We start from the raw sequence: 11,720 nt of genomic DNA on the forward strand, positions 1-11,720 counted from the left end.
TGACACCACTAAAAAGCATTAACTAGCTCGTTAACAGTGATGGGAATAACAGCGTTATTGAACTAATTACTATTCCTATTGTTACAACGCCGTTACAGGTACTAACAAGAATATGTGGTGCGGTCGTGCTACTATTTTTGAACAAACTGTGTTCAGCTTACTGCACCTTATATCAGCTGCAGGAAGTAGCTGTAAGTAATCTGGGCTGTCGCGCTCCCGCAGACGGTGATCACGATCACTGTCTAGCACAGGGGTGGGCAATCTCAGTCCACGAGGGCCGGTGTTCTGCAGGTTTTAGATGTGTCCTCGAACCAACACAGCTGATTTAAATGGCTGAATTAGCTCCTCAACATGTCCTGAAGTTCTCCAGGCCTGGTAACGAACTAATCATGTGATTCAGGTGTGTTGACCCTAGCACAACAGCAGTGCTGCTGTTTGACTGGTGCTGGTGGGGGGGGGAGAGATGCTGTGCTCGCTGGCAGCTGAACAAAACTCATCTGCTGTAAATGTAATCGCACTGCATCTGTTTACAGCAAGTCTGCTCACGTGCAGTGAAGCTGTGTGTGTGTGTTACGAGGCGTGCTGTCAGCAGTGGCGGCGTGCAGCCCTCATTATTCTGTCGACACGCCTTGTACGGTAACCCAGCCTGTGTGAGTGTATGCGTGGCTCAGCGCCAAGCGTAAGGCGCCACTTTACGAGCAGGATGATCTCACCTCGACCCTCCTCTGAACACAGCGTGCATTCAGCAGCGTGTGCAGCTGTGAATGGAGGGCTTGTCTCAGAGACGCTGGGGTGGTGGCAGCAGATGCGCGCTTGTTATACTGGAGCTGTGACTTAATTCTGGAGGTCGTCTCCAGCTTTACCGCCAGCTGCGAGCCAGCCGACGGCAGCGTGGACTGTTGACGAGCTGCTCAGCTAACAAGACGCAACATGTGAGCGGAGCGGCGCGGTTGTACTGGAAGATTTTCCCTCTGATTGTGTTTCTCAGAGGTTTTGTGCACAGCAGAGATGTGATCGCGCTGTGTTTGACACCACAGATTTACAGAAGACTTTTTCTTTCTATCCTCATGCTGAGTCTCCACTGCAGCAGCTTAATAACAGAACAGAATAAATGCAAAGCTGAGCGTAGCTCTGCAGGGCTCACAGATCAGTCTGCACAGTCCAGTCCTTGTACCCAACCTCTGACCTATGAACCATTCAAGCTTACCAAGCGTTTCGAACTCTGAACCGGTGTGGAGCAAAGAACCCATTTTAAATGTCGTTACCAGCAGCCTGTCACACAAGGACGCAGTTTGACATCAAATAGAATTAATGTACCAACAGGATGTTGCCCAGAGAGCACCGGTCAGAGTGGCGTGCGGCGCATCCTTTAGAGCTGCGGAAAGCCGCTGAAAACTGAAGCAGAGGAACAGGATCTGAAAGACCCGACACAGGAGCCGAGAGACCATCTAGACCTTCAGCGGATCATTTGCTGAAGCCTCATCAGAGATGTGAAAGGGTGAGGCTGTCAGGAAGCCATTCTTGGAGGATGAGGTCTAAAAACCACAGAAGAGCTGAAGGTCAGAGGAACAGGTCTGATGGAGCGATGGATCCACATCCTGGTCAGTGTGTACGAGGAGGTCAGGAGGAGGAGTCTGCAGCCATGCTCTGTCTTGGTTTCAGCTGCAGGTCAGTCGGTGGTGTTTGAGCCACCATGCAGGAACATCTGGAAACATCAGCTTCATGTTTCAGCATGACAGCGATCCAAACAAACTGCCAGTGCATTACAACCTGCATAGAAACACACAGGGGAACTCTGCCAGCATGGCTGGAGCAGAGTGGGATCATCCTGATGGGAAGCCCTCCAGGAAGCCTGGAGAACTGCTCCTGCAGATCCTCGCAGAGCTGACGGAGAGCTGACGCTGCTCACAGCAACTGTACAAACTCTGCTTTTGGCCTTTCCTCCTGAATTCACATGCATGTCTGCACATGTTTCCACTGTCTGAGTGAGCGTTTGAGTAGGAGCTGGTGTTTATAGGAAGCAGTCAGAGAAGGCTTGTTGAAGCGACAGAGGTGGAAGTGTCAGCGCGATGCAGGAGAACATCGCTCAGCACGCCGGCTTCATTTTCACCACGGATCAAATCCCAGTTCGTGCCCAGCGGGCCGTGCTGCCGGGTCTGCTTTTAGAGCTTGCATAGAAAGAAAACACCTGGGCCCGTATCCCTAAAGAATCTTTGTGCAAAAAGTGGCTCCTAGCGGCCAAATTCTAAGAAAATTCTCAGAGTCATGACGTTTTCTTACAATTTCCCCTAAAAGTGACACGATAATCCCAGTTAATATAAAAGCTATTCCTCAAGATTCCTAGCGCTTAAAAGGGCTCCTAAGGCGAGATCTGCTACGAGCAGGGAAGAGGACTTTTAGTGGCTTAGGAGTTCCCCTAAGCAGCTGCACAAAATGGCCAACAGAAGAGGCAGGAGAGATGTCCTGCAAACACTGGATGACAGGGAATTATTGAGACGCTACAGATTGGATTGTGCAGGAATCATGTTTGTGGTGGATCTCCTTAGAGATGCAATTACTTCACCAACTCGACGCCACAACGCTATTACACCGGAGACGAAAGTAATCACAACCCCGAGGTATTTGGCAACCGGGAAAATGCAACAATGCAGCAGTGATGACTTGGGTCTGCAATCACAGACATTGCTAAAAGCTGAGCCATGTTACCCTCGTTAAGACCACACTGGACTTGTAACGTTGTGATTTCTACGTCATTAAGGACAGCCCCTTGAGATAGGCCATCTTGTTTTCAACAGGGTCCATATGGGAGTGAAAGTACAAAATATGCCAGCTAGGATATTTATATGAGCAAATAAGACACGAATCATTATTTGAACAGGGTGTAATGAGTTCACATATTTTAGATTCTAATGGCTATAACCCCTACAGCTTACTATTCATTTTCCAGATATTTTCTTGAATGTGAAATATTATTTACAATTACAGTCAGCATAAGATTAGAGTATATAATATGTTTATTGATTTGAGGGTACATCCTTTGCTCATTATCACCAAAAGCTCATTTCCATCAAACTTGTAGGATCAACCAATCACAGCTTTTGAAATGATGACTCATACCTAGCAACGGGGTCAACCACACCTCCTCACTAAGATAGGATTTTCCATCCATTCCTTGCTCAGAGTTCACTGAAAATGTTCTGGAATCACTTCTAAGCTAAAACTCCTGGCAAGGAATTTTTAGGTTAAGTTAGGAGCTCTCTGAGAGGATTCTCAGAATCTTTAGGGATACGGGCCCTGGTTTTCATGTGTGACGTGGATGTAGGCTTTCAGTCGCTCTCACTGCCGCTTTGTCAGATACATCTGTGAAAATGCTCATCGGCCAATCACACGGCAGCACCTCTGCACGTGTGGGCACGTGGAGACGGCCTGCTGTGAGACCAGGATGATGAAGAAAGCTGGTTTGAGCGTGAAGGCTGATCTCTCTGACGTTTACAGGGAAAAGGAGAAATATTGCAATATTATCAGTCCTGTAAATGCTTTTTTATATAACCACTAAAATAAAGTTTACACCTCTTTAAAGATCAATAAGAAATGCTTTTATTACCACGTTTCACTGAGAGAATAAATATCAAATGAAAGTGATATGAAAACCAATAATGGAGTCTGTACAGATAAACACTGTTTGTCATCAGATGACTTCATATGAAATAATCATCAGATCCAAGTATCGGCTGGCGAGTGGCCGCCACAGCTGCAGTTCCTTTGATGACCAGCAGGCGATGACCTGAAGCGAGCGCCAGCGCTGCAGCGTGGATGGAAAACTGAGGCCGAGCCAGCTGAGCACAGGCTCCTCAGTGTCAGCGAGGGTGGAAACACTGTGGAAACACTCCGCTTACTGTGACGCTTTCATTTTAGAAATGTGCTCTTTTCCACACACAATGCTGCTTTCTTTTAACGCAGTCCTGCAGACACAGACCTGCAGCAGTACATGCATACGAGTTATACATGAGCAGATGGGACCTTCGACCCGCTCAGTTAACAAGGCGCCGCCTGTGAAACCGGCAGCGCTGCAGTCGTTCTCTCTTTGATGGAGCCGTTAGACTCGTGTCTAAATCATCACACTGTGTCTGCCATGTGCTCCTTGGTGCACATGTTTACCTTAAAGCGGGCACTAGTAGTGGGTTAATATTCTCATCACTGTAGTAAGAAGATTATTTCCATCTGCTTTCATTTCTGTTCGCACGTCTGGCTGAGTTCTGGGACCTCTGACAGCAATTGAAGCTCCCTACAAAAAAAGGAGCTATGGTGGAGGTGGGTTGCAAAGCAGCTTGCAGGTGCACAGGTTAAGCTTGTTTTTGTCATTTTTGTCTTTTAGCCAACAGTGAAGGTGCAGAGCAGGTGTAGCTGTCACTGGGATGGAGACGCCACAGAGGACAGAGAGGGCTCCTCGATTGTTGATGGTCGTCACATGACTGAACTATAAGTGTGACCCGAGGCAAAAACCAAAAAAATTTCATTGAAGAAAATGTCTGACTTCAGCGAAGTTCTCACTGAAATGACTCAAAGCTTTGTTTGTTTGAAGGTTTCCAGGTGTGTTTGAGTCCGACTGTGGTCGCTCCATCGGTGGATGCTGATGAAGCTGGAGTAGGTGGAGGTCCACAAAACAGCAGCGCTCCCACTCAGGTAAAAGGATGAAGACGGCGATGATGATGATGAGGTGAACCTCACAGAGGAGCAAAGTGTCCGTCTGCTGATGGCAGCGGTCATGTGACTCAGATTCCCAGCAGGATTCCAGAGAACAGAGAGTCCTGGAGGATGCTGATGGCCGAGCCCGTGGCGTTATCCACAAACACCGACACGTACTCTCCCGCCTACACACACACACACACACACACACACACACACACACACACACACACACACACACACACAATTAATACAGACAGATATATTAAAGCTTCTGTTTAAAAATAAATGACCAAACAGTGACAGTGAGTGAAAGCATTAATGCTGATGTCAGCATTGTGAATCCATTCATGTTGCAGCACATTAGAGCCTTTGTTCAGGTAATACCTGCCGCCTGCTCACCTGAGCTGCAGGATCAGTGAAACCTCTCAGTACCACATGCAGGTGGAACACTGATGTGCTCACGGCTGCATGCCTGCTACTCTGACTCCTTCCTGGTGAGTGACATGCCGAGGATCCCGGGATCACGTGCTGGGATTCTGTGCTTTCTCTGTTTACACGGCGTTTTTTAACTCCAGCTCTAAATGCTGCTCGGGGAGGTTTAGGACTGACGAGCTCGGAGCCATATCCATGTCACCTGCACAGACCCCGGAGCACGCCGTGTGCATGAATGACCCACGCCACTGTTTCTATTGAAGCGGCACTAACAGAATGAAAACAGGTTTGCTCTGTATTTACATCTGGAGCATCTCCAGCTGTGCACCAGAGGCATTAATGTGCAGCTGCAATAAGACACACCTGGACTATAACATCAAGTCTTCTCTGGATTTTAGGACTCAGAGTGTTTCACATGCTCTGACTTGCTGAGTCGTGCAGAAATCCTGCTCGTGTTTTACTTGTTGCTCGAGGTTTCATGTGGTCGTTAAAGAATCCAGGTGATCTGACAGTGTGACATGATTTGGAGGCGGGGACTGGACATCGTCCATCTTTTTATGTAGGATTCTTAGAGTAGTGCGTCCTCCCGTCACATAATGTCTCTGTTAAAGGTGCTGCATTAGCTCCCTGTAAACGCCTGGCTGTGCTGTTCTGTGTGGTGTGTTTTGGTGTAATAATAATAATAATAATGGATACTTTATTGATCCCCATGGGGAAATTACTTGTTTTTCTCTGCATTTGACCCATTCACTCAGTGAAGCAGTGGGCAGCCCACTAAGCAGGCGCCCGGGGAGCAGTGTGTAGGGACGGTACCTTGCTCAGGGGTACCTCAGGGTAGCCATTAAGTGGATTCGAACCGCCGACCTTCCGATCATGGGGCGACCACTTTACCTACTGAGCTATCCCTGCCCCAAAGGGATAGCTCAGGGCGACCCTCTGATGCTGTCCTACCTGCAGGTACAGCGTTCCTGTTAGCAACATGCTAAACGTTCCTCCGGCAGCTGCCACGCCCATCACCGACTCCACAGAGCTGTACAAGAAACAGCAAAAAACATCCAATCAGTGCCATGGGCAGGGCTAACATCGCCAGTCATGTGTGTGCAGTAGATTATTTTATAATGAAATAATAACAGCTGTCAGAGGACGGGCACTCACAGGTTGCTCTGGCAGAGCGACTCGATGCAGATGGCTGCTTTCACGCTGTCTCTGAGTCGCACCTGCACTCTGTCACCAGACTCTGTCACACATACGCACATCAGAGTTACAAGAGCATCCCTGCTGCCTGCTAACCGGCTCCTTCCTCTTATTTGAGTTTCTTAATTCATCAGTTTTCTGTCTCAAACACAATGAAATATCTGAATGAAATTTGGTGTAAATATAATTATGATCAGGGGCGGATCTACAGGGGTGGTGCCCCATGCCACCCCTTCAGATCCACCCCGATCATGATGTGGCCGATCGGCCTGGAGCTGAGTCCGTCACCATCTCGATGTTTGTGCTCGTCGGTGTTGGGCAGAAACAGAATTCATGTACCAGCATAACGTAATTAAAAATACAAAATATGAGTAACTGTATTTTGTTACAGTTACCGTTTAAAAAGGTGATAATCAGAACACAGCTACTTTGTTGAAATATATGGATTAATGTTTCATATGTTAGGCTATGCCCTCTCTAATGTCAGCGTCCTGTTAATGTTGGTGGGACCCGGAGCCAGCACAGCAGAGCCAGCAGTGCACGGGCAGGAATGCATTTCTTACTAGGAAAGTCCGAAACCACATTTAAATGAGAGAGGGATGAAATCTGAGCGTGCAATGCAAACTCTGTTTGTCAGCAACCGAGCTGCTCTCAGCGTCAAAGACTCCAACCTAAAGAAACATCTGGAAGTACGTTCTGTTTAAAAACTAACGTTAGCCGACTGCAGCTAGCTTGTTTTAGCTATGGTAGCTACCTGGGTCATGTGCCACTTCAGTATCTGTGATGTACTGTTGCTATTACTGAAGGCTACTCACCACCGAGCTAACACTGTTAGCTGGCGTTAGCTGAGGTTAGCAGACAGAAAGATGACTGATACAGAAATTTAACATGAAGGCAGCAGGCAGAATGCTACAGGCACCGCGCTAAACAATGTAGCCTGATGGGCAGTGTAGTCCGTGCTGCAGGAAGAATGGACTGTCATACCTGTTATGTGTCTGTGAGCGAGGGAGGGAGAAAAAGGAAAAGTACGAGCTGTCACGGAGCAGAAACGGGAGCTGGAAGCATGTAAATATAATAATAACCACTGCAGCCAAACAGAGCGCCTGACGAGCCCAGCTGAAAGTAAGCTGTTAATACTCGACTGTGTTCGTGTTTTCCTCCGAAACAATAAGCTCCGTTGGAGCCTTTCAACGCCTCTCTCTGTCTCTCGCTAGCAAAGTTGACCCAGACAACAAAGTCAAGCTAGCAGGAGGCTTGTTTTCTCAGAAACGTCTGAGTCGCCCCCTACGGGTCATTAGAGACAACACTGGGTCCATCTTTAGTATACAGTCTGTGTAGAGTAATAAAACACTAACCGATGAGAAGGCTGGCAGTGAGCTGGTAGAAGCCAGAGACGGGTGCTGTGTACCGGCCAGTGCTGCTGTTGAAGCTCCGCCCCCTCTGGAGGCTCTGCTCAGAGTCTGAGGGCTACAGGGGTCAAAGGTCAAAACCAAGAGGATCAAATTGTTTCACGGAATCCTCTGGAATAAAGACATAAATCTGTGTGCGTGGGAGTGTGTGTGTGTGTGTGTGTGTGTGTGTGTGTGTGTGTGTGTGTGTGTGTGGGAGTGTGTGTGTGTGCGTGGGAGTGTGTGTGGGAGTGTGTGTAAGTGTGAGTGTGTGTGTGTGGGAGTGTGTGTGTGTGCGTGGGAGTGTGTGTGGGAGTGTGTGTGTGTGTGTGTGTGTGTGTGTGGGAGTGTGTGTAAGTGTGAGTGTGTGTGTGAGAGTGTTTGAGTGTGTGTGTGTGTGTAAGTGTGGGGGGTTACCTTGCTAAACGGCTGCAGCTCCAGCAGGCTGCGGCGTGGGATGGTGATGGACTGTAGGAGGCGACTGAAGAAGGAGGTGGAGATGCGAGGAGGACGATCACACGGCAAACGTACGGCTGCAGCCATGTCTGCGAGGAGGAGGAGGGAGAAGGAGATGCACGGACTGGTGGGAAAAATGACTTCATACAGAAAATAACTGCGTGTGTGTGTGTGTGTGTCTGTGAGTCATTAGGGCTGTAGGTGCTAGCTGTGTGTGTGTGTGTGTGTGTGTGTGTGTGTCTGTGTGTGTGTGTGTCTGTGTGTGTGTGTGTGTGTGTGTGTCTGTGTGTGTGTGTGTCTGTGTGTCTGCTTTGAGGTTTCTTTGCTAACAGAACGTCCAGAAAGGCTGAGCAAGAGCGTTGGTGCACAGGGACGTTTGAGGATTCTGATTGGATGTTGCCTCCTACACGTGGAAGTCACGACGCACCTGCAGCAAAGGTATCGAGTCCCTGCTAATGTGTGCGTGTGTTCCTGACAGCTTCAGAAACAAACGTGTGTTACTGCCCTGAATGATCAAACTGGTGAGTTTAGGCTGAGTTTAAACCCTACGTGCAGGTAACGCTGCATGAAGACGAGTGGAAGCGTCACTCGTGCTCCACGTGGGACAGAAAGACACAGTCGGCTCCGTGAGCTGGAGCACACGTGAACAACTTCTACAGAAATCCATAAAAAGCTCTTTGTTCTGGTCACGTTTGGCACACCGGACTGAAAAAATCTGCCCTGTGGAAACAGTCTGTAATCCTCCCAAATACAAACACACAGAAGAAAACCTGATGACACACACACACACACACACACACTCACACACACACAACGTAACAAAGACACACCATCAGTCAGCAGGAATGTCAGGAATCCTGCAGCTGAGCCAAGTCACATCCACACTCCACAAAATTACCCCTATTAAGGACTCAGACAGGCTGCCTCCACACACACACACACACACACACACACACACAGTATTTATATAACCTACATGCAGAAAACAGAGTGAAAATGAGAAGCTGCAGCAGAGTCTGGGAGCGCTGTTCAGGGTGGAATAAGCTGAGACTGAGCGCGCAGTGATGTGCTGTTTGGTCGTCATGACGCTGAGTTTTGATTATTTAATAAAAATAAACATGATGTCATGTGTCATGTTCACATGTTCAGTAAAGACGGTCCAGACACATGCGTGGTCCCTGTGATAGCAGTCACAGTGATTCCATCCATCATCCATCCATCATCCATCCATCCATCCATCCTCTCCACCTGGTCAGGTTCAGGTTTGGGGGCGCTGGACGTTTTTCTGGAGCCACGTGACCTCATTTGGATGAGGGGGGGGGGGGGGGGGGGCAGTGCTAATCACTGCTCAGTAACAGCCAACCAAAATCCCAGAATTTCAGATGTTGCTCATCTGTGAGGCCACGCCCCTAATAATGCAAAAATTCAAACAGGTGAGCTAGGTCTGCTGTATTTTTATCATGGATCACTGCTGCCTCTGCTGGACCACTGAGGAACTGCTAACTGCGACTGTGGTTCAGGGGTTGGGAAGCTCATCTGTAACCGGAAGGTTGCCGGTTCAATCCCCCAGCTCTCCTGGTTGGTTGTTGTGTCCCTGGGCAAGACACTTCACCTACCGCCTACTGGTGATGGCCAGAGGGGCCGATGGCGCGATATGGCAACCTCGCCTCTGTCAGTCTGCCCCAGGGCAGCTGTGGCTACACCTGTAGCCTCCACCAGTGTGTGAATGTGAGAGTGAATGAATAGTGGTATTGTAAAGCGCTTTGGGTGCCTAGAAAAGCGCTATATAAATCCAATCCATTATTATTATTATTATTTTAATTCTGTGCTGACGTGTTTGGAGGTCTCACCTTTTAGCTTCACCTTCAGCTCCTGGATCAGCTCCTGTTGTTGGGGCAGGAGGGCTGCAGGTGGACCAGGAGGCCCCTGAGGTCCTGGAGGGCCTGGAGGGCCTGGAAGACCATGCTGCAGGACACACAAACAGCAGTCAGGTACATGTGTCAGGAGGCAAAGTATTACTTATATTTAACAAATGATAAGTCCAGCAGCAGAATGTGTGACTAAGACGTCTTTGAATAACGAGCTTCAGCAGAGCAAAGCTGATGCACTCAAACACTCATCAGGTAATGATCAGAACTTCAGCTGCGGTGGAGCTCTCATATCTGAGCCACCGGATCTTTGAACTGGGCGCAGTTTCCCCTGCAGGGGAGCTTTCAACTGTGGGTTTCGGGTGAAGGTGTTTCTGACCTTGGAGGTTCTCCGGGGCCCTTTGCTTCTGCGGTTGTCCCCTCTGTTGGAGTTCCTTCTGAAGAAGAGCCAGGAGCTATGAGGAGACACTCTGCCCGACTCCGAGGAGGTCAGGTCCTGGAGGACACAAACCACACACACTGACTCATCAGCTCAGGCGCCATCTACACTACGCTGGCCCGCCTCAGCAAACCCTCGGCGTTCACGTGGAGCTCTGTGTGCTTTGTTCACATTATCGAACGCCAAACGTCAGTTAGCTGATGGATCATCAGGCTGATCTCAGGTCAGTTAAACTCACCTGCAGCTCTCCACTGACGGCCTCCTCGTCCTCCATGATCTCCTGACCCTCCTCGCTCTCCACCTCATCAACGCTGGCAGCCTTCACCATCGTCACCATCATCATTGTGAGGAGCAGAGGGAGCAGCAGCAGCCCTCTGGATCCTCCTGGAGCGCTCTTCCTTTGGGATAACCTGGCCAGCATGCTGTGTGTGGACGGTGCTCAGGTGGGTACAGGTCTAAGAAGTTCCCATGATGCACCTCTGTGAGCCAGCGCCTCTGGGATCAGCGTGGAGGGATCTCCTGCTGAGTTTTGCTGGTTTCCCCGTTGTCTGTGAGCTGGAGTAAGTCAGCGTCTGTCTGGGAGAAACCTCCTCCTGGTGGGTGGTTCGGGTGCTCCTCCTCCTCTCCTCTCTTCTCTGACGCTGCAGATGAGTGATGGCGTCTCTCCTGTAGGCCAGCGTTTGCGTTCTGCTCCCTCTGCTGCTGCCTCTGCTCTTTATCTGCCTCCCTGACTCCTCCTCCTCCACCTCCTCCACCCGCCCCTCCTGCTTCCTCCGTATCTCTCAGTGGATCTGAAGCTGTCAGTGTCTGTCTGCACTCGTTTCCTGAACGTCTCCCCAGCGTCTCTCTGTCTCTCTGTTTTATCTACTCTCCCATCATTTGTCTTTCTTTGCTGCGTTTTTCTCCTCCTCCCTCCCACTCCTCCTCCTCCTCCACATCAGCCCTGCTCCTGGGTCCTAATGTTTCCAGCCACAGCAAGCCATCTCATATACGATCATAGGCATGCATATGTGCCACAGATGAAGCTCTGCTGACGGCATTAAACCAGGTGTGCAGACACACCTGTGCCACACAGTGAGGGAGCGAATCAGAGTTCTTATTCTGGAGGAAACCATGGAAACGTCCCACAGTGATCCATCGTCACGTTCATGTTCACGAGCGGCCCCGCTGCTGATGACAAAACATTAGTAACGTGTGCCACACACTTTGTTAGGATGGCTGCGGTACGACGATACTTCCTGCCACACTGCAGAC

General features: G+C 49.4%; 3 protein-coding genes across 8 annotated transcripts in view; 2 read left to right on the forward strand and 1 right to left on the reverse strand.

Annotated features, from left to right (window-relative positions):
* Positions 1-11,720, forward strand: part of LOC309693925 (uncharacterized protein) — an 85,950-nt gene that overhangs the window by 14,015 nt on the left and 60,215 nt on the right. The gene's annotated exons all lie outside the window — the stretch shown is intronic.
* On the reverse strand, positions 3,574-11,360 carry LOC309693964 (erythroferrone). The gene is made up of 8 exons (XM_082513654.1): positions 10,705-11,360; positions 10,407-10,523; positions 10,010-10,124; positions 8,121-8,248; positions 7,671-7,782; positions 6,277-6,358; positions 6,073-6,151; positions 3,574-4,871 (listed from the first exon to the last, which is right to left on the reverse strand). The coding sequence occupies exons 1-8, from the start codon at positions 10,885-10,887 to the stop codon at positions 4,773-4,775; spliced, it is 915 nt and encodes a 304-aa protein (XP_082369780.1). The 5' UTR covers positions 10,888-11,360; the 3' UTR covers positions 3,574-4,772.
* Positions 8,259-11,720, forward strand: part of mfn1a (mitofusin 1a) — a 19,618-nt gene continuing 16,156 nt past the window's right edge. For 2 of the 3 annotated variants that reach the window (XM_082513582.1, XM_082513581.1), the window contains exon 1: positions 8,259-8,597. The gene's annotated coding sequence lies outside the window, so the exon portion shown is untranslated. The remainder of the gene's footprint in view (positions 8,598-11,720) is intronic. The other variant, XM_082513583.1, reaches the window with a different exon arrangement.

The sequence above is a fragment of the Aulonocara stuartgranti genome, assembly GCF_965226115.1.
Source record: "Aulonocara stuartgranti genome assembly, chromosome: 18".
NCBI lineage: Eukaryota > Metazoa > Chordata > Actinopteri > Cichliformes > Cichlidae > Aulonocara > Aulonocara stuartgranti.

Coding starts and splice junctions, on each gene's coding strand:
- LOC309693964 (XM_082513654.1), bottom strand. CDS start 10,887: ATGCTGGCCAGGTTATCCCAAAGGAAGAGCGCTCCAGGAGGATCCAGA. Junction 8,249..10,009: donor GCTGAAGGTGAAGCTAAAAG/GTGAGACCTCCA, acceptor TCCTCCTCGCAG/ACATGGCTGCAGCCGTACGT. Junction 6,152..6,276: donor TCGCTCTGCCAGAGCAACCT/GTGAGTGCCCGT, acceptor TTTCTTGTACAG/CTCTGTGGAGTCGGTGATGG.